At 54.7% G+C, this 24,592-nt stretch overlaps 2 protein-coding genes across 3 annotated transcripts in view; both read right to left on the bottom strand.

Moving 5' to 3' along the window:
* Positions 1–4,312: 4,312 nt before the first annotated feature.
* On the bottom strand, positions 4,313–10,792 carry SLC35B1 (solute carrier family 35 member B1). 2 transcript variants are annotated; one of them, XM_049635865.1, is made up of 9 exons: positions 10,572–10,792; positions 9,804–9,907; positions 9,113–9,243; positions 8,822–8,852; positions 7,672–7,829; positions 6,560–6,686; positions 5,746–5,852; positions 5,429–5,582; positions 4,793–4,851 (listed from the first exon to the last, which is right to left on the bottom strand). In XM_049635865.1, the coding sequence occupies exons 1-9, from the start codon at positions 10,781–10,783 to the stop codon at positions 4,799–4,801; spliced, it is 1,077 nt and encodes a 358-aa protein (XP_049491822.1). In that variant the 5' UTR covers positions 10,784–10,792; the 3' UTR covers positions 4,793–4,798. The 2 variants fall into 2 exon arrangements, with proteins under 2 accessions (XP_049491823.1, XP_049491822.1); XM_049635866.1 differs by lacking the exon at positions 7,672–7,829 and having other exon boundaries at positions 4,313–4,851; positions 10,572–10,782.
* Positions 10,793–13,228: 2,436 nt separating this feature from the next.
* FAM117A (family with sequence similarity 117 member A) overlaps positions 13,229–24,592 on the bottom strand; it is a 43,350-nt gene continuing 31,986 nt past the window's right edge. Inside the window, exons 3-8 of the mRNA XM_049635864.1 lie at positions 23,112–23,207; positions 21,051–21,161; positions 20,421–20,555; positions 19,077–19,278; positions 17,483–17,633; positions 13,229–14,414 (exon numbers count right to left, since the gene is read on the bottom strand). Coding sequence (XP_049491821.1) covers positions 14,114–14,414; positions 17,483–17,633; positions 19,077–19,278; positions 20,421–20,555; positions 21,051–21,161; positions 23,112–23,207 — 996 coding nt within the window. The 3' untranslated portion in view covers positions 13,229–14,113. The remainder of the gene's footprint in view (positions 14,415–17,482; positions 17,634–19,076; positions 19,279–20,420; positions 20,556–21,050; positions 21,162–23,111; positions 23,208–24,592) is intronic.

The following is a 24,592-nucleotide window of genomic DNA, read 5'->3' as shown; positions in this document are numbered from 1 at the left end:
CAACACTGGCTAACTTGAATCTCAGATAAAAAACACATAGAAGTATGCCTCAAATATCACACAAGTAATTTTTAATAGTAGTATGGATGAGACCTACTTAAACTAAAAAAATTACCTGTTGCTTATTTGCAATTCAAATTCAGCTGGGCATCCTGTGGGGGTTTTTGTTTTTGTTTTTAATGCTTACTTATTTTTGAGACAGAGAGAGACAGAGTATGAGCAGGGGAGGAGCAGAGAGAGAGGGAGACACAGAATCCGAAGCAGGCTCCAGGCTCTGAGCTGTCAGTACAGAGCCCAGTGGCGGGGCTTGAACTCATGAACCGTGAGATCATGACCTGAGCCGAAGTCTGATGGGGGCTGGAACTCCTGAGGCTGAAGTCGACTGAGCCACCCAGGCGCCCCCATCCCGTGATTTTATTTGCTGAAGCTGACAGTCCCAGATAAAGGGCGCGGGAGGGGCCAGGAGAAAATCGGAAATGAACTTGGGTGGGTTACTCTCCTGGCGTATCTCTGCAACCTCCACTCCACGCCACCTCCGAGAAGAGCTGGAGTTTTGCGGTGATGCCTGCCCAGTTACACCGCTCTCTTTGGGAAAACCGTCTGTTGGGAAACCGTTTTTCGTGAAACGAGCCCCCTGATTACGGTGGATCCTATGTGCGAACCCCTTTGAGAATCTGAAGAGAGCTGCGGGCTCGTTACAGAAAAGTGAACCCACTGGCTTGACTTGTGTGTGAGCACTGGTGTCATTATGCGTGCGCGCCCGCATGCGCACGCGCGCGCGCACACACACACACACACACTTTTATATACAATTTCAGGAAGTCCCAAACTTTCGCATGGGTGACACTTTCCTTCTAGAGCTGTGGTCTCTCAATGTGGTAGTTCTAGACCCCGAGTAGGAGGAAACGGTGTCCACCCCGAACCTCACTAAGACGCAGTGCTTTTGCTAGCTCTGGCCACCCACATACCATGACAACACACAGAAGTGGGCAGGAAGAAACGTTCCGTCCCTCCCCTCCGCGCAGGCCTTGAACCTCTTCCCTCCTCCACCTCTCCTGGAAAGAACAGGGAATCCGGCATACTTGGACAGTGAACCCACCAGCCCTTGAGGACTGGCGCCTCAGCCGAGTGGAAGGCACTGAATGAGATCACTTCCTATTCCAAGACCCTCTCTGTTCCCCCTCCCACCCTCTTGCCGCGGCAGGCATAGCCTACCGGTTCCCAGCGTAAGGACTATGCCTGTCAGAAGTTGGCCTTCATCCGTAGGTGAAAACCTTCCAGAGTAAAACTCAGGGCGCTCTGGTCAAAGCCATGGCCGGAACATTTGGGGAGTGGATCTTGGAGCAGGATGCCAAGTCTCTCTCTTACAGCCCTTCCCGGAAAGCTCCCTGACCCCCACAGCCTGCTCCCCTCCTAAAAATTTCGGGAGTTAAAACGTCTTGTGATCAGCCATAATGGTTGATACTCGTTTTGTTTTTTTAATGTCCTCACTTGAAAAAAAATATGGAAACACCTCTGTCAGCAACCCCCCCCCCCCCCAAATCATTTGCAGTTCGGCTGGACCAGGATATCCAAACAGCCGGGAACCACTGGCTTCGCTTGCTGACCCGACCCGCGGGGAGTACAGGCTCGCTTCTGGGCCCCGTCTTCCCGCGGTCGTGGGTCTTCCGGTTGACGCGCCTGGGTGGGTTCCCGGCTCCCTATTCCAAATGTGGGGAGACTTGCCCTGCCCTAGCTTCTCCCCAGGAGTGTTGTCAGGGCAAATTTTGAGGAACTACAGAGCTTGGGGAAAGGAGTCCAATAAATCTAGGAGATCGCGGCTCCTAAAGACAGCTGGCGTGTTCCCAGCGGGAGGGGTTGAACGATCGTGGAGAGACCCACGATGACACTTCTCTGCCACGGCATCTGGAGAAAGCGACCAGCACGCCACTGACTGATAAAACGCGCAAACTGTCCCGCTGACTGGCGGGAGCGGACAGCAGAGGCAGCGGGCCTCCTGAGGGGCTTGGCTTCTCCCTATCTGAGGGCATAGGTCTAAGACGCGACTAGGGCCTGGGGGACTTGAGTTCTAGTTCTCTCTCTCTCTCTCGGGCACATACCCAAGGACCTACCACGGGTCATCCGGCCTTCCCTAATCTGCTTTTCCATCTCTGTAAGGGACAGGTGCTTGCTCGGTCCTCTTCGGAAGGGTGTGCGGGGCTGTGGGAAAACACACTACCTGTTCCTCAGTGCCTCGCCTGAAAAGATTGCCCGTTCTTGTCCCTTTCAAAACAACATAGAATCCTCCTCTTAATGTTTACTTCCGGAATAGCCTGCCCTAGGTTTTTACCCCCAGTCGCACGGGTGGGTCGCTCCCCTCGCACTAGGCTACGAGGCGTCCAGGAAGGAGACAAGCCGCTTTTGCCACCAGCCTGAGCATAAACAGCCGAGGAGGTCGACCTGATGGCTTGACCAAAATAGGCCTAAGTACAGCATACCCCAAACGAAAAACACAGTGTTTGGGGAAACGTGTGTGCGGGCTCCCTCCCTTCTGCACATAGCTGAGAATTAACTGCAGATGAAAGCCCTTTGATCTGTAGCAACCTGAGGCATCAGGCCGCCCAGGGTTAGCGATCAACACTACTTTTGTCGGAACTTGTCTGGTATTTCACAGTCTCAGCCCTAACAGAATGTTGCCGACTTCGGTCTAACTTGGCGCGCTTGGCTCCCGCGATCCTGTAGGTAAGGATGCCCCGCCCAAAACACAATGGCAACTTACGCCACACCTTCACCTCTGTCCCATTTGAGCCGAGCGACGCGTCAGCACGGTCACTGCTCCCACTTGGACTGAAGGCAGGAGGATGGCGGGGTCAGGGCGGCGGGGGGGGGGGGGGGGGGGCAGGGATTTTAAAACCCCAGTTCCCGCTTGGCTCCGTTCCGCCCTCCTTTCATCTTCCCACACTCGGGCTCAAGCCTCACCTTGCCCAGACACTTCGTTGTTAGCTCTGCGCGTCTGAGACGCAGTGATTTGTTTACCTGTCTCCCTAGTAGGCTGTGAACCCCCCCAGAGGGTAAGTACTGGTCCTCCTCAGCTTCCAACTCCCAGCAAGTTCACAGTAGGTGGCACAGTAGGGAGGGGCTAGCTGGACAGACGGGACTGAACAGATAGGCCAGCACCGTGCTCTTGGCGCACAGCACGTAGGACGTACTTGCCCTGGTGGCAGGTGAGAGGCACGCTGCCCGCTGAAGATTCTGTCTTGCTCTTGGTGCCTAGTATCAGGCATCTCTGGGAAGGGCAGCGGCTGGAGGCGGAGGGGATTGGTCCGAGGGTTGGAACAACAGGCCCACATGCGGATCGCCTACAGGTTCCCGGCCCCGGTCACATACATGCTCTAGCCACCTATCCGATCCACAGAAGACAGTCTGAAAGAACCATCAGTCCAAGGAGCTAACTGATGCAAACTTTGGGATGGGGGGGAAAAAAAAGAGAGAGGGAGAAGGGGTGGAGAAGGAAGGAAGGAAGTTCAGTCAGATGTACTTAAAACCTCTTCTCTCAAGGAGGAGTTCAGAATGAGAGGGGGCCTTTGGGGGCAGAACTGCAGCGACACCAGGGCCCCTAGAGAGCGACAGGAGCGCAAGCGAGGCTGGCTTGAAAGGCTGGGTAGGGGTGGCGAGGCAGCCGCTCAGGAAGGCGGCTGGGCTCCCATCTGGAGAGCCAAGGGGCTGGGGCTGCTGAACAGATGGAGTGAAAGTTGCAGCTGGTGGAAATGCACTTTCATGTGTAAAGTTCGGCCCGTGGAGGATTGCGGTTTCCAACTCTGAAGGCAGCAGTGGGCAGGTGGCTCTGCTCCACGCTCCGCCTTCTCCCCCCCCCCCCCCCCCCCCCCGCCACTGCCACCCAGGAAACTTGACAGAGGCTCTGTGCCAGGCCCCAGCCACCATGCCTTCCGCCAGCATCCCTTTCAACAGGCAGGAGCTGGCATGGGGACACCTTGGCACAGCCTCGGCGGCAGGAGGACCGCAATGCTTTAGCAGCTGACGGGGACAGGGGAATAGGATTAATCCGGCCTCCCCAGGAGGGGACCAGGTGGACCGAGAACAGACACAGAGACGGAGGGAGGGAAGCGACCTTCCCAAGCTGTTCATGATACATACGCTGGGTCTCCACTCGGGGCTCGCGCGAGCTCCGGCCGAAGGGGAGGCCGCGGGGAAACGTGAAAACACGGCAGCCGCTGTGGCTCTGGACTCATTTCCCTCCCCCCCGACTTCAAGAGAGGTTTCTTGAGGAAAGAAGAAATCTGGAGTTCTTAAAGACAGATTTGCCCAGCAGAGCTTGAGGAGAGGAAGTGATTTTCATATTCTCTGGCTCTAACGGCCAGCCCCCCGTCCTGGCGTGTTTGGACCGTCACCTGTGGGAGCGGAGACCACAATCACAACTGCAAACCTATTAAAGTTCCTCCCGGCAAGGCTTGGGCGCTTGGGGGAATTAGCCACCCAACCAGGGCACCTACAGCCGGCAGGAAGCCTGGGCAAAGAGCGTCAGCTCTCGTCTCTGCCCTGGGCTGTGCTCCCGGTCAGCCAGAACAGAAACTGCCAACTCTGTCCTGTTAAAATCCAAGGGCTTCTTTCAGAATATGTGATTTTTGCTTCCTTTTCTTAAAAAAAAAAACAAACAAAAAACAAGACAAAACCAAAAAACCCCAAACAGACTGGAACCCAGTCCCAGTCTTTTTTCCCTATTGTGTCCATTTGCCCAAGAGATGTCCGTATCTGAGATAATAACTTAAATATGCTTGAAGTGAAGGTAGTCTCTCTGTTCCTAGTGGGACGTCTTCTTGGCTCCTTTCCCAAACTTGGCATCGAGACCGAGACCTAAGGAAAGGGAAAAGATGGGCTTAGCTTTATGAGGAGAAATGCAACCTACCAATGATTTTGAGAGTAGGGGGAGGGGAGGGGACGGTCAGCCTTAGTCTCCCCCCAACACTGGGAGCTTTAAATAAAACTAACGTGCAAACACCGGTTTTAGTGGACTCCCTCGGAGGGGAAAAAAAAAAAAATCACCAAGATACAGGTAATTACATATATAGAATAAAATACGGTACAACGAAAAGAAAAGAACGTCAAGACTTCTTAGCTAGTTCTCTCAGCGCATCCACGGCAGCACCAATCAGTAGGGAGTAAGTATAATGATTTTATCCTATTCGGTGCGTGGGGAAACTTAAGTCACCGGAGGAACATCACTAAAATGAAACGTACGTTAGGAAGGGTGGATTAGGTGCGATGCTTCCTTTCCTCTTTTTTTTTTTTTTTTTCCTTTCCTCTTTTAAAAACGTCTTCTCTAAAATAACGACATAAATTTCATGAGTATAACGTTTCAGGGGGGAAGAAAGTATCCCAAGCGCTGTCACCCTCCGTGTGCCCAGCGAGGCCAGCTCTGCCGGCAACTTACCCAAGAACACGAGCACGGTGCCCACCCACTGCAGGGGGCTGATGGGGTTGGCAAAGAGGATCACAGAGGCCAAAATGGTGAAGAACTTGCGAGTTGTCGTGATGATGGAGCAGGTCAGGGGGCCAAAATACACCACCGTCATGAAGATGAAACTCTAGAGAGACGGAGAACGTGGCGGTCGGCCTGGCTCTCGGGGACCCGCCACCAGGTCTAAGGTCTGCGAGGGGCCGTCGGGGCTCGCTCGGCCCACCCTCTTCCCCCCAAGCCGGGTCAGTCTCTCTCAGGGAAGCCACGCCACCCCGTGGTGATGCGCTCACCTGCCCCAGGGCGCTGGTCAGACCAAAGAGCAGGATGTTGTAGATGATGGTAGGGTATCTTTCGGCAAAGCTCAAGAACTCCCAGAGCTCGCCAGTGAACAGGATTCCTAGGGAAAGACGTCTGGGGGTGAGTGGCGCACATCCCATGCCTGTAACGGTGCGCGTGCCTGCGCACAACCCACTGGAGTACCCCACAGGGGAATGCGCGGAAGGAGTCTGTACTGTCCCGTCAGGCAGCCTCCTAGTCTTCCGATTAGAGAAACTAACTGAAGACTCTTCCGAGAGACGCTTGGGAATCGATTCGTCGCTTCTGCCAAAGCCACTGGAATCAGGGATCCTCGCGTGTTGGGGAGATACTGCCCCACGCATCGCCAGCTCAGTGGAGCCCCGAGCGCTGGTCACCTCCAGCCATCGGCAGCCTCCTCCGTGAAGCCCACCGGGCTGTACAAAAAATACTTCCCGCGTGTGTCCGGATTTGAAAAACAGGTTAGGAAGCGCTGATTTAAAAGCAAATGCGTCCACATTCGAACTATACTCGGTACACGCCAAATACCAACATCTCATCTCTCTCCCTGGGTTCCCAAGGCACCCCCGTGACCCAGCCTTGACTGTGCAATGAGTAGCAAGCACAGCCTGCTGGGAAGCTTTCTCCAGGAAGGTTTCTCGGGGGGCTGGACAGAAGGGCCCCTTTGAGCCAAGAAAGACCCTTGGCCTGGGCAAAGTTAGCAACTGGCCTCTGCGCTGGGGGTCAACTGGCGGAGGGTGGTCTGGCCTCTGGTGACACAACGGAAAGAACAGCAAAACTGCTCCTTACCAGCTCCCAGCAGCAATGTCGACCAAAGGTTGATGTTCAACATCATGTGGTTGGAACCCGTTTGGTAGTGAGCCCGCATGTGGTCCTGGGAAACGCCTGTCAGTCCGTCCAGGGTCAGAGACAGTAACTGGAAAAGAGAGGGAGGGTGCAGCCGGCAGTGAGGCCACCAGGCCGCACCGCCACCCCCCGTCCCAGGACACGGTACTCTCAGTTTTCTGAGACCTCCTCACAAAGCCGCTGCCTTAGGACAGAGTCCCTCAGAACAAAATGCTGCCGAGCGGTCACGGGTGGGCGGTCAGGAGAGATCACGATAGCTCACTCCCCCCGCCCCCCAGACACTAGAACGACAGCCTATCTGAGCCCCAACAGTCATAATGTAATCAGAGTAGGACGGGACGCCTCCCACTTCCCAACACAACGCCATGAAGCTTCGTGTGCAGGGGCCAGAGGAACACATTGTGATGACGCATGTATTTTGTTATAGCAAGGACAGGGAATCTAGTCCTGGCGTGTTGGCCTCCCGGCTTGGAGCAGTGCTCTGGACTGGCTTCTGCAGTCACACCGCCCAGATTGGAACCCCAGGCAAAGTTAGCCACGAACTCTGGCCACTTAATAGCTGTGTGACCACGGCAATGGACTTAACCTCTCTGTGTCTCACTTCCTTCGTATGGAAAACGAAGAGAACACCACGTACGTTGTAAGGTTATCGTTGTAAAAAGTAACCAACGAATAGGTAAGCCACTGGGGGCAATGCCTAATACACAGCAAGCAACAGTTACTGTACTTTTCTTTTAAACTCTGGCTTCCAGGTTTCTCAGAAAAGCTACAGTGAGAGACACACTATTCCTTCCCTGTTTGCTCTGGCCTCACACCAGTGTTTAAATGCAGGCCTCGGAGTCGTCCCCTCCCCAGGAGGGCTGAGCTGTAGTTAAATATTTCAGGCCTCCCGCTACGGCCTTCGCAGAGCCAGGGGCCACACAGCAAGAGGCAAAGACCAGAAGTGGGGGGCATACGGAGCACCACGATCTCTCTCAAGACATATAACCCCAGGTGGGGATGCTCCTTGGTTGTGATTACTGGAAAAGGCTGCCTTTCCCACGAGGACCACGTACCAGAAGCAGCTCTCCGTAGCCAACTGTGTGGTCTTCTATCCCAACTACTTTCTTGGGTTTGTACATGAAAAGGGCCACTCCAGCCACAATTAGCAACACACACAGGTACTTGGCCATTGGGTACTTCTTCTTCAAGAGGGTAACTCCAAGGAGCATGACTACAGGGAAGAAAGAGTGGAAAATTCCGGTACCCACAGGCACTGATGAGCCCACCACTCTTCTCTGGAGGGCCAAGAAAAGACTCATGGGAGAAAACAATGTCTGAGAAGGAAGGCCTATAGACGGTAAGAGGAAGGTGTGCAAGGCTGGCTCCCAGACAGAGATGATTGGGCAACAGAGTGAACAAAGGGTATAAGGCAGGGAAAAGGGAGAGAACAAAGGTGAAAGGTCCAAGAAGGAACAAGGCAAGGGTGGGGATAAGGGAAAAGAGTGAGAGATTTAGAGAAAGAAATTGACGATCAAAATGGGATTGAGAGGGGGCGCGTGGGTGGCTCAGTCGGTTGAGCATCCAACTCTTGCTTTTGGCTTGGGTCATGACCAGGGTTGTGGGATGGAGCCCCGAGTCGGGCTCCACCCTGAGCATGAAATAGGATTTCAACAAATCCTATTTCAACAAAATAGGATTTAACAACAAAATAGGATTTAAATTTTTTTTAACGTTTTTTTATTTTTTTTTTAATTTTGAGACAGAGAGAGACAGAGCATGAACGGGGGAGGGTCAGAGAGAGAGGGAGACACAGAATCGGAAACAGGCTCCAGGCTCCGAGCTGTCAGCACAGAGCCCGACGCGGGGCTCGAACTCACGGACCGCGAGATCATGACCTGAGCCGAAGTCGGACGTTTAACCGACTGAGCCACCCAGGCGCCCCCAAAATAGGATTTATAGTGTCTAATGACCACGTAAACACACGGGACGCCAAAATGACCAGCACGAGAAGCAGACTAGGTCAGCCTCTAGCTCATGCACCCCCAACACCACAGGAAGTGATACGGATGACAGGATGGCAGCAGGAAGGGACGGAGGGACGACTCTCAAGATAGCGGAGATGGGATGACGAATCCGAAGGAATACACAGCTCTAGCAGAGGAGTAGAGGGCTTCCGACAGGAAGAGTGAGGACGGTAGATGGGGACCATCTTCTGCTGCTTACCTGGGATTGGCTTGCAGGATTTACCAAGGACCTGAAATTAAATTCAGCAAATAATATCTGAGCCATCGGTGACGTGCCAGGCCCCGTGCTACGTCAGGATGAGTAACTGTGGGGCCTGCAGCAGAAACCACAGGCCAACCCACCACCGCTAAACCTCAGCTCTCTAGTTCTTTGCCCTCTGCATTTCCCCAACCCATTCTCCTTTTATTTAAGCCACGGGCCCGAGCGAAGGAGCCTTCGTTCTTTTCCAACTACTGCTGAGCCGACCCTCCTCCCACCCTGAGGTTTCACCTGAGTCGGATAGTTGACAAACTGTAGTGCTGAGTTGCTGGAGACCATGGCACCCAGATAGGAGACCGAGCAGGCAGCATAGAGCCAGCTCCGAGTGCGATCCACCCTCGCGGTGTCAAAACACTGGATCACTGGGAGAAGACAAAAAAAACATGTTAAGAGAAACCTGGTGGGCCCAGGATGGACTACTGAGCAAAAGTCGGAAGCCACATGAAAGGAACCTGTCAAATAAGACGAGCAGCACAAGGTATTTCTGTCCTCTTAGCCTGGGAAGTCTCTGAAGATTACGCTCCCCAGTCTCACCTACGCCTAACCCAAGACCACATGCAGGGCAGGGATGGGGGCTCATTCAGTTCAAGGGACTAGTTAGCCCTGATGCAGCCCCCAGGGAACAAAGAGAGAAGCTCAAAACATGTTTGAAGCTAATGCATAAAGGAAAATCAAAGGGAAACAGAAAAGAAAAAAAAAGTAAGGATTCTCCGTGGGGATCTGGAACACAGAAGGCCCATTCTCTGCACGTTTCTGACTCAGAAGTTGGTCTGATTTGAGGAAACAGGGTTGTACCCCGTTCCAAAGCCATTCGTTTGGTACACTGAACAGAGAGGCTGCGAAAGTGCTAAAGAGGGTGGAGGTCTTGGGAGCCGGGTGGGTAGGGAGAGAGCGCGCAACGCATTACTATACAGGTACTCACAGATCTTGGCAAACACAGCATTGATCACACATTGGATGAAGACCAGGGTTAAGGCAAAAGTGAATGTCTCCGGTTTGGCTCCCTCCCCATACTTTCCTCTTGTTCTAAGAACGAAAAGGGGGGGGGGGGGGAGGGGAAGGAGAGGAATTAGTGTGTTTCCCTCAGGGTCATCTAGTATGTCCGGAACCACGAAAAGCTTTAAAATGATCTTGCTTCTCTGAACGAAGGGGCAGTTTGGTAAGGATCACTGGCCTCATTCGCAAGAGGGGCTGATTTTAATGGATCTAGAAACCAGACATCCCGGCCTGCGAATCCCGTAGACTAGGGGATGGAGCTAGAGGAAACGTGGCACATCAGACGGTGAAACGAGGTACCCCACGCAGCGGATGAAGGGGTACGGGCTACAGCAGCAGAGCCCAGGGCAAAAGAACCCGCGGTCTGCAAACATCTGGAAGGACCAAAGAGGAGCCGGCGGCACAGGCACGCAAACCTGTGTGGGGGTAGAATTCTCAGCCTGTAAAACGCAGGCCTTTCAGATCCAAAAGGAAGAAAAACAAGGGAAGAAAACTAACCAGGTCCCGAGAATTCGGAGACCAACTTTCGCGTTTTGGAAACCTGAGCAGGCACAGCGGCGGCTGCCAAGGGGTCGGGGTGCTGGGAGGGCGGGCACGAGGGGACACCCTGCTCAGGGGCGGGAGGCCCGCGAACGCGGACACAGGGGCGAGACAGGGGGTCAAGCATGCGCTCCGGCCCCGGGGATCTGCTCACATCTTCTCCTGCAGGATCCCATAGTAGAAATAGCAGACAAAGACGCCGAGGAAGCAGAGCGGCAGGCGCAGCCGGTCGGGCACCAGGGAGCTGCTAGCGGCCATGAGACGCCCGGACGACCCGACCGGAGACCCGCTCACAGCCGGCAGCGGCAGCGGCGGCGACGGGGACAGCTCCAGCCGGACATCGCCGACCGGCGGCAGGGGCCTCATAGGAGCTGCATGCGACCGCTGCTCAGCAGGCCCCAGCAGCCACCGCCAGAGGTGCCAGTTCAGGGCCTCCGAGGGGGAAACGCCTCGGGACCCGGAAACCACTCCCAAGGAAAGGAGATCTACCCTGAAACCTTGGCTTCGACCCTGGTGGCCAAGAGAGCCAGCCGCCCCGAAGTTAATTCCTCGCCCTCGAGCTCTTCCGATCAGGCAAGTCCGAGGACAGCTGCGACCCGGAGCTCGACGGGATGGCCTACGAGCTAGGCGGGCGGGGAGTGATGACGTATGAGGATGTGGAGGTCAGCAATTGGCTGCGCTGTGCGAAGACAGACAGGTGAGTGGGAAGGAGGTTGCGGCCAGCTGGGCAAATCCCCCCGTCTCTTTCCCAGTCAGCGGTCAGGCTTCCGCTGGGTCCTAACGCCAGGAAAGTCTCAGTGGAACCTCAGCGCCCCCTAGCTGCTGCCACGCGTCAGCGCTTCGCCCTCTGCCCGAAGACCAGGCGTTTGAGAGCGGTCCTCCTTCCAGAGCACATCTGTAGGCTTCCAAGGGTTAGGCTAACCTACGCGTGCTGTCTCCGTGCCAAGCGGCAGTTTTCCCGGCCTCAATTAGTATTAGTCACCTTGTCGCCTCTCAGCTGTTCTGAGGATCAAATGGGCCGAGGTTTGTGAAAAGCGTTTCGTAAACCGTGAAGTGCGCTGTGCGAGTTTAAGGCATTATTCGTCCTGACACTTTCTCAACTCTGATCGGATTTCCTCACCTCCTGGAAGTGGAAATGGAAGTGGCTTTTCTCCAGGGTCTTATGCATCCCCAGCAATGGGCCTGCCACCCTCCAGATTCTTTCCCATTAAAGGACCGCCTTTTTGGACCCCTCCCTCACCCAAGTGTTGGGCCTGCATCAAGAGCTAGGGCAAGACCCCAGGACTTTCCCCTACAACCCCCAAGTGCCACTTAATCAATGGACTCTGGGCTGCTATCTGGGTAGAGGCTCCTTCTCTGCTTCTAACAGCTCACTCCTTTGGCACAGCCTCAGGCAAAGGAAGGAAACTCAGGGCAGCACCACACCCATCACTCCGGGCCTGACTCACTAAGGCTTTGGGGGTAGGCCAAACATCTTTGGGGGGGGGGGGGGAGTAAGAGAAAGAAGACAGGGTCTGTCTTCAAACCCCTGTCTCCTTTCTATTAATGAGGGGTGCCCCCCATCCCACACACAATTTGCTGTCTCGCCCTGTGGCTTATTCCACTGAATCAGCCTGTGATTCCAGGGCACCAAACAGTAGCTGGGGTGAGAGACCTAGGTTCCAGTCCCCGCCCTGCCTCTTCACCAGCTGGGACTTCAAACAATTCTCTTGACCTCTGAGTCAAGTTTCCTCATCTGAAATTAATGGGAAAATACCAACAAGCAGGAGAGCGCTGTGGTCAGAAGCATGGGCACCAGATTCAAATGATCTGCTTCCCAATCTTAGCTGCCCCACTTTGTGCCTTTGGGGTGAGGCTATACAATCTTTCTGTCTTTCTCTCATTAGTACAGTGGGATTTATCCAGTTCTCTCGCTCTCTGTGTTGTTGCGATATTTCGGTAAGATTTTAGGTCAAGCACTTAACAGGGTTTCTGATGCTCACTGAGCCAATGCCTACAGGGATAGCCTGCCTTAGGAGCTCGTCTTGCGGTCTTACAAGACAGGTGCGATTGTAGTTATTACAACTGCTCTTGGGGTAGTCAACTTTCCGCCCCTCCAGTAGGGATCGGATGCCAGGTGATAATGTTTGTAAATCGCAAAGCGCCTTCGGAATGTTGGGGTGGCTGTTTCCGTTTCCCCTCAAAGCTGCTGAGCTCTTACAGGTGCAGCACAATAAAGCTGAGAGGCTGCAAACCCCTCTGTGTCGTGGGTACTCAGGAGATGGAAAGAATGCTCCAGAAAGGCCAAAGCTTCCCTAAAACTGCGCCCAGAGTTTCAGCCTGCTTGCCATTCTCTCGTCTTGTTCCCCTGGCTGGTGCAAGGAGCACCCACGACGTCAAACTTGGTCCCCCCTCGCGTCCTCTCTGAAACCCACTCTCTCTAGGGAGCTTTTCCGGACTCATCCCCACTGACTTCCGGCTTCCCCACTGACTCCTTCACCCCACCTCCGCCACACCCTTCATCTGGACAGCCTTTCTTTGGACCTGCTGCTTAGATGTCCGTGTAAAGAATCCAAGCCTAGCGACCTGAGGACAGGAACACTGTCCATCCACACAACGCCCACATTCATGTAACACCCGCATCCACATCCTTACGTGTTCAGTAAAGACCCCTCTTGAAGATAAGCAGGAAATGATCAATATAATACCTCCAATCTCTATCCCATTCCCTCCCCCCTCCCCCCCCCCCCCCCCCCCCCCCCCAAATCACATCTAACAGAACCTCAGGCTGCTGGGAATACTTATTTATTTGGTCTATTAACACCAAGATCTGCAAAAAAAACCAACTTCTAAACACAGGATAAGAAAACTTGAACATTAACATTCTTCGATTTCGCGTAAGCTCTGCAGTACGGAAAATATACAAACTTCAAACAGCTGCAAAAATAGTGTCTTTGGGAGAAAATAGAGTTTCTACATCGATACAAGAAAAATAGGCATTTTTCTAATCCAACCCAGTCCTGGGGCAGGTGGAGGGTGTAGGATCGCCGCTTGCCACCTGGAGGAATGCCAGCTGTCCCTCTCCCCCACTGCCCACCTGGGGCTGGGCAAGCCGGGCCGCTGCTTAAGACAATCTTAGGGTGAAAGCGAGATGAAAATGCCACTTGGGAAAACGCTTGGTTCCCATCTCTGCCAGCAGCTGCATTGGTCAAGTGTTCTGGCCCTTGAGGGCTGCTTTGGTCGGCTCCTCCAATGAGAGGGAGGCATGGGGAGGGGGGTATATATCTTCACGTCTCCTCCTCCGTGTCCGGGGGGGGGGGTGGGGAGAGGGAAGGACATCTGTGGGGTCCCCTCTCCTTCGATCATGGGCAGATTGCTCCATGACAAGGTCAAGGGCGCCATATACAGCCCTTTGGACTCACACCCAGGGGTGGGGGACCCAAGACCTTCGGGGGTGAGTTTTCCACCAAGTGAGAGAGGCGGCAAGAACACAGGTGTGACTTGTGAGCTGCCCAGCTGCTAGTGGAGAAGGCAGGTCCCCTCACATTCGGAGGGGCCGGTGTCCGCCAGAAAGAGGACCCGGGGCTTTGACACGATAAATGAAAGTGCTCGAAGGCCGGAAGGGAAGGGCTCCTTCATCCCCCACCTCAGGGGAGCTAGGGAGGGGCCTGCCACCAAGGCACTGGTCTCCATGGCGAAGTGATGGGGTCAGGGCCCTCAGACCACCAGGGAACTCTGGAAAAGCACAGGCTCTTCTGATGGCGGGGTGCGCTGCCACGGCTCGAATGGCAGCGAGGAGGCTTTGGTGGCCTCTGGATCCTTCCGAGGCGGTGGCCTGGGGCTGGCAGGGGGAAGGGGGGACCCCGGGCTCGAGGGGCAGTTGCGGAAAATGAAGCCCATGCTGGGGAAGAGGGGCTTCATCAAGCTGACAGGGCAGAAGGCCGAGCCGGTCGGGTTGAAATGGACTTTGTTCTTGTCAGGACAGGAAGTCAGGAAGGCCAGGTCAGGGCCTGGGGACCTGGAGGACGGAGAGAGAAACACACATACACAGGGAGAGAAACAGCCAATGAGAAGGGACGGGGGCATCAGGGGAGCTGGGTCTCTGTTCAAACGGGAGAAAACTACAGGCTACTAAGCCAGTCTTTAGGCCCTCCGCTCTCCATTTATTAGGAATAGGGTTAAACCACAGGAAATCTACTTTATCTAGAAACAGGAGGGATTAAAGCTAGACCGGAAGGAGAACTTCCTCACGATGTGATTTTTGAAGAGGAAACCAAGGGATCTTTTCTAAAAAAATTTTTTCTAATATTTATTTTTGAGAGAGACAGAGACAGAATGCGAGTGGGTTAGGGGCAGAGAGAGAGAGGGAGACACAGAATCCAAAGCAGGCTCCAAGCTGTCAGCACAGAGCCTGATGCGGGGCTCGAACTCACGAGCCGTGAGATCATGACCTGAGCCGAAGTCAGACGCTCGACTGACTGAGCCACCCAGGCGCCCCCCAAGGGATCTTTTAATTTGAGAGATTTTATCAGTAAGCAGTGTTTTGGGGGCAGGCCACTTGCCCAAAAGCAGAGACCCAGGCAAAGTGATTTTCTAAGACTTTTTATAGCCTAAAGCAGGGTTTCTCAGCAACAGCGCTATGGACATGTGGGGCTGGGTAATTCTTGGTGGCAGGGAGCTGTCCTGAGCCTTGTAGGATGCTTACCCGCATCCCTGGGCCCTACCCACCAGGTGCCAGGAGCACCTGTGCCCCCCTTAGGCTGTGACAACCAAAAATGTTTCCTGACATTGCCAAATGTCCCCTGGCGGGGGGAGGGGGGGGAGGATGTCCCCCACTGAGATCTACTGACCTAAAGAATCTCATTTTTGAACACATTTGAAAGGTGTGATTTTTTTCAAAGCCCTTGCTGAGAGGCAAGGGTAACAACCGTCTGGAGAAGGCAGCCCGACCTTAATAGGAGCCCGACCTTAATAGGAAACAACCGTCCCCACCCTTTTGGTCATGTGGAGGAAACGGAAGGATAAAAGGAGTGAGGTCAGGGAGTTCTAGAGTAAGGAATGAGGATGGGGGTGCCCGGGTGGCTCAGTTGGTTGAGCGTCCAACTTCAGCTCAGGTCATGATCTTATGGGTCGTGAGCTCGAGCCCCGCGTCGGGCTTTCTGCCGTCAGTGCACAGCCTGCTTTGGATCCTCTGTCCCCTCTCTCTCTGCCCCTCTCCCTCTCCTTCTCTCTCTCTCTCCCTCTCCCTCTCTCTCTCTCTCTCTCTCTCAAAGACCCATGGGAAGGCCTGCGGTCCCTGGGGGGTCCACAGTGGCAAGGTATCCCCCCGACCAAGAAGGTTTGAAAAGAATCGGTGTGTGCACGCACACTTAGGGATGGCGACCCAGGAGACCGAGCACCCCTCAAAGGACATGAGGGCATGACCCTGAAGGGCTTGATTCCCCTCTTCCCTGGGAAATCCAGGCCATCTTATAGGATCAGCAGCTAGGAAAAGGAGAACGTGGCAAAAGAATTGCTAAACACGGGGCCTTCCCAATGGGAAAGTTGATAACAATGAAAAGGCCGCAAGGAGCTGGGAATTTCTATCCCAGGGCATCCCGGAAAGCATTCAGTGGGTCACCACCTCTCTGAAAGGGTTAACGCAGGGGCAGGACGCCGCAGGACATGACTTTAAGACCTCTGCTGGCATCATGAGTCCATGGAAGGATCAGGACAGGCACCAGCCTTATTTCCACAAGCAACCCCAGGTCGGAGTTACTCAAGTATACTCAGCAGGCTGAAGCACCTGTTTCAGCCGCGAGGTGTGGCCCTCTTCCTCCGCACCACCCCTGGGGACCCAGGGTTCTTGGAGAGGTACCAAGGCAACAGTGATGCTGGGAGAAAAACCCTGGCGGGGGGGGGGCCTGTGATTTTCTCCATAACTCCCACTCCGGCTTATAGATGGGCCCCTGCCGCTACCATGGACTGTCCTCTCCTTTATCTGAAACGTGAATGGAGCTCTCAAGTCTCAAACCCTGTCCTAGCTACATCTTGGCTCGCACGCCATGACTTAAATCTTCCTGAGAATCTGCCCCGCTGACGATGAAACTGGCAGGGGGAATGAAATGAGCTCTTAGGGCACCTGCTAAGGGGCATATGGAAAGGTTTGACCATCTCTGCTAATGGGAGGGAGCAGAAGTCAATCAACATCAGAATGGGAAAGGGGGTGAAGAGGAGAGAGGGAAACAGACCACAAGAGACTCTTAAGGATAGAGAACAAACTGAGGGAGGTGGGTGGGGGGGGTGGGCTAGAAGGGGGATGGGAATTAAGGAGAGCACGTGTTGTGATGAGCACTGGGTGTTGTATGTAAGCGACGAATCGATGAATTCTACTCCTGAAACCAATACTGCACTGCGTGTTAACTAACTAGAATTTAAATTAAAAAAAAAAAAATCAACACCAGAATGACTTCTGAGTTGTCCAACCTGGGTTGGGACAATTCCATAGTCCATCCTTGCAAGGACTGGACATTTCTGTCTGGGAGTTCATGACACTCGAACCACTGCAGCCACAGGGTGAAGACTTGACTCAGAAGCCATTAGGAGGCCGTTTGGGGGACTGTCACTGCGGTGGGGACAAGACACCTCGCCTCTCTGCCTGAGAGAACTGGTATGTTCTCTCTCTCTCTCTCTCTCTCTCTCTCTCTCTCTCTCCGATTACTGTCTAGCAAGCTCACGCCTTCCGCGGGGATGGAAAAAAAATAGAAGAAACAAAGGGTTTAGGTTTCAGATCTGTTTCCTTTCCAGCTCCTGCAGCACTTGTGGCTGGCATGTGGGCAGAGAGCAGGTTTCCATGGAGATAACGATAAGCAAAGATTGAAGGGCTCAGAGTAGGTAATGTCAACAAGTTTGATGGTGGAAAAAGTGCAATACCAATCATCTGAAGTTGACAACGTCCCCGGGACAGAGAGTCCAAGACCGAAGAAGAGCCAGTCGGGTGGGACGGTGCAGGGCTCCCCGCCTTCCCCAGCCCGCCCCAGCCCGCCCCTGCCTGCCCCTGCCTGCCCCTGCCCGTCCCTGCCCGCCCTGTCCACAGCAGGTACTCACGTGGCCTCTTCAAACACACGTACTCTCTCGCAGCCTTCCGGGGGCTCCCGTTTAAAGACATAGCTGTGATTGGGCCGAGGGGAGGCGGCAAAGGCAAGGACTGGAGATGGGCTGCTGTCTTCAAGGCAGGCTGGGTGGCCCGGAGAGGAGGCTGCAAACAGAGCAAGGCTGAGCCCAGTGGAGCTGAAGGAAAGGAAGGTCTCCGCTTCCCTGGGCTCAGGCCTCGGTGGAAAGAGGCGACCCTGGCGGACGCGGTGAGGGGGCCGGTGGCCGTTATGCTAATCCCGGCTGTCCGTCCGTCCTCTCCCTTAGAACATCTTTGGGGTGGCCTACCAAAGTCCGTATCTCTTTGTACGGGATTAAAAAAAGTACAGCTGAGTGGATGGAAAAACCAGGTCTGTTATCAATTGTGGGTTCCCAGGAGGTAGCCTGCAACTGGGGCTCCAAGTCTGACTTTAAAGAATCCTAACTTCCATCTCCCCATGTTCCTCCAAGACTACCCTGCCCTGCTGCGAACGTGCCACAGCTGCTTCCTCACCATGGTCTGGAAAAGCTACCCCCTCTTCCAGGAAGAGCTCCTGTGCCGACTCAGAGAGGCCATCTTCACTCAACCCCGCTGGTGGGATAAGATTCCTCTCCCTTTCCACGTGGCGAATGTACTTTGCCTAGGCTGCAAACATTGACCTTATCTGTATTTATCTCACGTTTATTCCTTATTACCCTCTGCTCTGTTTACCTCTGTGTATTGTTAGGTCATGCCCTTGACCAGCCTCCCTCACGGGGTGCTGCGAGGACCCAACCCGGTGAGGCAGTTCCTCGGGGCTCTAGGACAGGACGATCATTATCGCAGGGAGGAAGGGCTTGGGTCTCGCCCTCCCGTAAAGGTTCCAGGACACAGGACCAAGTGGAGATCTGGAGTCAGAAAGCTTGGGTTTCAATCTGGGCCCGTGTGACCCTGGGGGCAAGAGACCACCTAAGCTTATTTTAGATCTTTCGCAACCACCTTGAGACCTGTTGCTGGCGATGTGCACGGTGGACCCCCGAACGGGCTCAGCATCCTGAGCCTTCGCCAAAAAATGAGGATGGGAGACACTGCTTGCCCGGGTCACAGTCAGAAGGAAATACAAGTGCAGGTGCGGAGACTTGATGTAAATTATAAATCAGAATCTGGGGGCGCGTGGCTGGCTCAGTCGGTTAAGCATCCCACTTCGGTTTAGGTCGCGATCTCACGGTTCGTGGGTTCGAGCCCCGCGTCGGGCTCTGGGCTGACAGCTCAGAGCCTGGGGCCTGCTTCGGATTCTGTGTCTTCCTCTCTCTCCGCCCCTCCCCTGCTCATGCTCTGTCTCTCTCTCTCTCTCTCTCTCTCAAAAATAAATAAACGTTAAAAAAATTTTAAAAACAATCAGAATCTGTGTGGAGGACCGTTATTACTACTGGTGTCACATATAGAGTAAAGATGGTTCACAAAGATATTCTGGTCGGTTAGGAAGGAGACCTCCCAGGCGTGAAATTGATTAGAGGTAGAAAGGGTGTGGAGCCTCCCCCACCCCCCACACCTCACGTGGGCCCTTCTGCCCCAGCCTCCTCAGCTTACCTTTGTCGTTGGGGACGGATGCCAGCTCCTCGCCTGCACCCCGGTGTTCCTCACGGCTGGCCTGGCCCGAAGGCTGGGGGGATGCCAGGGGCACGGAGGGAGAGCTGGCAAGGTTGCCAGGCTCCAGGAGGAGGAGGGGGTGGTCACAGCTGCCGCTCTGGGGGGGAGCTGGGGCGCGGTGCCCATCAGGGATATCAAGGATCTGCGGGGGAAGAGGGTGGGAAAGGACCCTCAGGCCCCTGTCTTCAGGCCAACAGAGCTGCAGTGACCCTTCAGGCCCTCCCCTCGGTTGGTCTGCCCTCTATTCGTCACACACAGCGACAGCAGGACATGGTTTTCTTAAGCCACTAATTTAAGGGAAAGCCCTTGCTAGGTCCGAAAACAGCACTTGTGGCCCAATTTAGAATTACGCGTTTATTTGTATGGTTTCATCAAGGTGAGGCCCCCACCAGGCTCTAAGCCTCGAGGGCAGGGGCCTCCTCCGGATACACGAAGACGATGAACGTTCGGGAAGCGCGACAGGGGGCAGACCACCGGGCCACTGACCACGCAAGCCAGGGCAGGACAAGCACGCACGTTATGATCACGTAGAATATACCCCCGCCTCGCTTTTTAACCATCAGTGGTACTTGAACCCGCAGCTCACCAAACTGTGTGTGTGTGTGTGTGTGTGTGTGTGTGTGTGTGTGTGTGTGTGTCTGGGTGGGTCTAAAATCCCACATACGCGTAAATTAAAAATCAACTAGCAAGTAACTCATAAACTGAGGTGTGTGCCCGTTAGAATTATATTAATACTGCCCAACTGGCATTCTCTGATTGCACTGTGTCAGTATAAAAATGTGCCTGAGACTGCAGAAAAGGTAGCAAATAATTCTGCCCGGGAGTGAGGGGGGGGGGGAGGATGGGGAGGCTGCACAGGGGCAACTAGGCATGAAGGATGAATGTGGGTCACCAGGTGGACGTGGGGGGAGAGGTGATGACACTCCTGAGGCACGGGTGGGGACAGTGATGGGATGGTGACGAGGGAGCAGGGAGCTGGTGCCATGGCTGAAGAGCGATGCCCAGCCCCTTCCCCCTGGCTGGGGAGCCCCCTCTCTCCACCCAGCCCGGCCCCTTCTCTTTCCACTCAGCCCCCCAAAGCCTGCCCCAGCCGCACCGCCCAGCTCCGCCGTCCTGAAGGCCAAGCCCATTTGAACGTAACAGACTCCATTTGTGTTCCTTGCGCAGGCTGGCGTTCGCACTGCTCTGTTGAGGTCTCCGTGGTCTGGAGCCCCTGGAGAGCAAAAGTCCGCCCCCCAACCCCGGGCCACTGGCTGTCCCGCGTCAAGGGTGTGCCCCACTCACCCGCAACAGCTCCTCTTCTCCCTGCTCCTTCACAAACACCTCCTCCAGCTCTTGGTTGAGCCCTTCCAGGCTCCGGTGCAGGCAGGGGCTGAGTCGCAGGACAGGTGACCCTGAGGGGAAGCTGGGAGGGGACGCCTGAGGAGGAGGCAGATGAAGGAATCACGGACCCCCCTCTCCCCCCACCCCCCACTCCCAAGCCCTGTACAGTTACTAGTTCTGATGGGGGTGTGGGGGTGGGGCAGGGGGTGAGGTCATGTCTACACAGCAGGACCAAGGGAATAAAGGAGGATCTGGGGACAGTCGCCAATTGCTACAGGAAAACTTGGTGGCCTTTTCCCCAGAAGTTTAGCGCTTCGAGAGGTCTAGAGTGAGCTTTTAGATAAGTCTGCAGGCTCACCACTGCCTCCATCGGAGACGGGCGCAGGGGTTGAGGGGAGAACCATTCCCAAGGGCAAGAAGCCCATCCGGCCTCACTCAGAGTTCAAGTTTTGGCTAAAACCACCTGGACAGCCACACGGCCACGGCACATGCAGGGTGGCAGTCTCTTGTCAACAGCTGTTGAGACCCGAGAGGACGGCCACTGGGGGACGACAAGGGGCACGGGGCCCTGGGGAGGGGGCGGAAACATACCCTCAGTGCTCCCCGCACGGTGTGGTCCCCTTGGAGTGGGGAGCCCCGCTCCTTCTCCTTCCCACTGCGGCTCAGCTTTGTCCTCTGCAGTTGCTGCTTCAACTTGGTAATCTGGCAGCCCAGAGAGAGGGTGGGGGTGGGGCCGAGGCAGGTGAAGCAACGCTAAAGGGCACCGGGTCCCCCCTCCCACGCGTGGCTCCTGCCCGAGCCCGTGAAAATACATAAAAGGAGGCTGGAAAACCTCTCGTGGTGTTGTTCACAACTGTGATAATACTTTCGTTGGGCAAATTGGAGACCTTATTCACTAGATGTTTGTTTGTTTGTTTGTTTGTTTGTTTGTTTAAATTACCACGTACTGCATGGATCAGTTGGAAAGATGAATCGGATAGGTCGGTTTCCAAAAAATTAAAAATACGCAACGCCGAAAGCATTTTTGTCTCTCCCAGATTCCAAAGGCGTGGAAATACTACTCTATTAATAGAAATGGGAAATGAGGTTTTTGAATTCAGTCTTCCAAGGACATTCGCGGCCATCTCACAGGCCCCGGGACCAGGAAGGGTGGAAGGATTTCCCCCCAGGTTGAAAGCAGACAGCACTGAGCCAGGAGCGGGGGTCTCAAGAAGGAATATCAGATTTTGTCCTGGCTTCCAGATCTTGTACCAATTACGCGTTATCATCAACGGTTTTGACTATTATCCCCATCACATCTCTAACCCTCCACCTCCTTGCCCTCAGCCGGTGAATGCTCTGGAAATGCAGATCTAGTTAAATACGGGCCCAAAGTAAAGAGCATTCGGAGAGTAGACCTGCCGCCCAGAGCCATACAAATTGTGACCCCTGCCAAGAAGAAAGTGGTTTTAGAGCTGCCATCAGACTCGGTTCATGCCGCGACTCCACGTTTAGGGCAAATAACTTGCTGACTCTGACAATTACAAACTCTACATACTTTGTATTTCCCACTAGTCTTTTTTTAATGTTTATTTTTTATTTATTTTTGAGAGAGAGAGAGAGAGGTAGAACATGAGCAGGAGAGGGGCAGAGAGAGAGAGGGAGAGAGAGAATCCCAAGCAGGCTCTGTGCCACCAGGGCAGAGCATGATGCAGGACTTGAATCCACGAACCGTGAGATCATGACCTGAGCCGAAATCAAGAGTCAGACATTTAAGTCGACTGAGCCACCCAGGCGTCTCTTTTCTCTTCTTTTAAAAACAAGGCTAGGGGCGCCTGGCTCAGTCGGTTAAACCTCTGATCTCACTCAGCTCAGGTCATGATCTCACAGTTCGTGGGTTTGAGCCCCGCATCGGGCTCTGTGCTGACATCTCGGAGCCTGGAGCCTGCTTCAGATTCTGGGTCTCCCTCTCTCTCTGCCCCTCCCCCACTTGTGCTCTGTTTCTCTCTCTCTCAAAAATAAACAAACATTAAAAAGAAAAAAAAAAAAAAAAAAAAAAAAGCTAGGGTCGCCTGGGCGGCTCAGTCAGTTAAGCGTCTGACTTTGGCTCAAATCATAAGCTCACAGTTCTTGAGTTCAAGCCCCGCGTCGGGCTCTGTGCTGACAACTCAGAGCCTGGAGCCTGCTTCCGATTCTGTGACTCCCTCTCTCTCTGCCCCTGCCCCACTTGCCCTGTCTCTCTCTCCAAAATAAACAAACATTTTAAAAAATTTAAGAAAAAAAAAATGAAACAAGGCTAGATGACTAGTTAAGTAAGAAGTGAGGTTGGGGGCTTCCGGTCCCCAGAAACTCACTCTCTTTCTCCAGCCTCTGACTGCCTTATCTGGACACAACCTCAAAGTAAAACGAGAACAACGGCGGCTCCCATCTTGCGTTTGGCTGCTGGAGGGCACCAGCAGTCGATGGCAAAGCCCCAGCCGGCAGAAGGGTCTGGACTCCTAAGCCGGGCCCCCCAGGCCACTGACAGCTTCGAAGGAGCCATCTCATTAGTAAAAGGCTAGACCAAGGCAGGGGGGACTGAAGATGTGAGGCCACGTTGGAGCAGACGCGTCGCCGTGCTGGGTGTGGACAGGACGTAGCTACCGTGGCCAGGGAGGCGGAGGGAGCAGTTACCTCTTTTCGGTGATCTGTGCTGCCCCAGGACGCCGAGCGCTTGTGTGTACAGGAGCTGGCCCGCTCACCTTCAAGCTCTTGCCAGGACAGGGGGGTCTGCAGGGAGAGAAACCCCCGTGAAACAGAACAGCTTCTCAGGCAGGCTCCGGGGAAGCAGCCACACCATTGCCTGGATGGAGGCGGTGGCTCTTGGAAGGCTTCTCTCTCGTCTGTTCATCAGCCTCCACCTGCCCTGCCTCTCCCCCAATCCACGTCCTCCGGGAAGCCTTCCCTGATGTGCCAGGAAGGCCAACCGTCTCTTTATTCCCTTATGAAGTTTACACATGGATGTGTTCCGGGGGCTCCCCAAGGCTGAGGACGAGTGCTGCCCCTCCCCATCCCAACCAGCTTCGAAAGATCAGGGGCTTGGGGAACCACTGGCACCCTCGAGCCCTGGATCCTTTGTGGGTCCGGCACGGCGAAAATGTCAGCAGCGGTCCCCCGTCCTCCAACTCTGACCAAAGCAGAGACTTCTGGGTAGCCCGGTTTCTCAAGCTCGTTGCGTGATTTTCTCCTGTACACAGAATAAGTGTCGGGGGCCCCGAAGTCCTCCCGAATACACATGGGAGGGGACATTCTCAGCGAGGAGGAAGCCAGAATTCGGAACTCAGCCCCGACTCCTGACCCCTCTTGGCTTTATCACAACTCCTTCTCTTGGGCCCTGTTCTGCCTTTCGTGAGAACAGAGCTCTCAGTCGGCCCTATCCCTCCCCCCAACCCCTGGCCCTGGCTGCATAGAAGGCCAGGGGCCCAAGATCGAGACAGAGGGAGTTGGAGACCCACTTCCTGGGCCCCAACCTGAGGGAGGAAGCTGTTGGCTTAAGCACGAGGCCCAGGAGGACAAGGTCACTTCCCACCACCAACACCCCTACTTCCATTCCAAGGGACAGGCCCAAGGGGGAATGTTCCAGGGGAACCGGCTCTAACTTCTCTGCACAAGCTGCCAAACCATGAGGGCCTGGGAACCATCTCCTCCGACAGATCTGCTGACCTCCCCCGAGAGGCTGTTGCAAACAGAAAAGGGGGAGGATGGAAGGGGGGGGAGAAAAAAACAAAACCCCTCCACCACTCACCATCCAACAGTTTTGAAGAACTGGGGGGTGAGAGGCAGACTGCCCTGCGTGACAGCTGTACGGTGGGGCCACAGGGGGCTGAGTCTCCCTGGCTCTTCCCTCTCCCAGCTGCTGACCAGGACCTTTCCTGGGCCAGGCGACACAGCGGGGAGGGGGGGACGGGGGAGAGGGGGAGACAGCGGCCCCACCCTCCCTCCCTGATGCTAGCGCCACAAGGAAGACCGTCCAGGGCTCCAGTCTCCACACCCCCCTCATTCAGGGAGAGGGCACCCAGCACGTCCTGCGGGCCCGCGGCCCAAGCCCTCGAGGTAAACCTGGCCATGACAGCAATACGGCCACCAAGCGGCTGGTCTGCTTCCAAATGCCCGTG

Source organism: Panthera uncia, chromosome E1 (assembly GCF_023721935.1).
Source record: "Panthera uncia isolate 11264 chromosome E1, Puncia_PCG_1.0, whole genome shotgun sequence".
NCBI lineage: Eukaryota > Metazoa > Chordata > Mammalia > Carnivora > Felidae > Panthera > Panthera uncia.
Note: the sequence above shows the minus strand (reverse complement) of the source record. Positions and strands in the feature narration are given on the sequence as shown.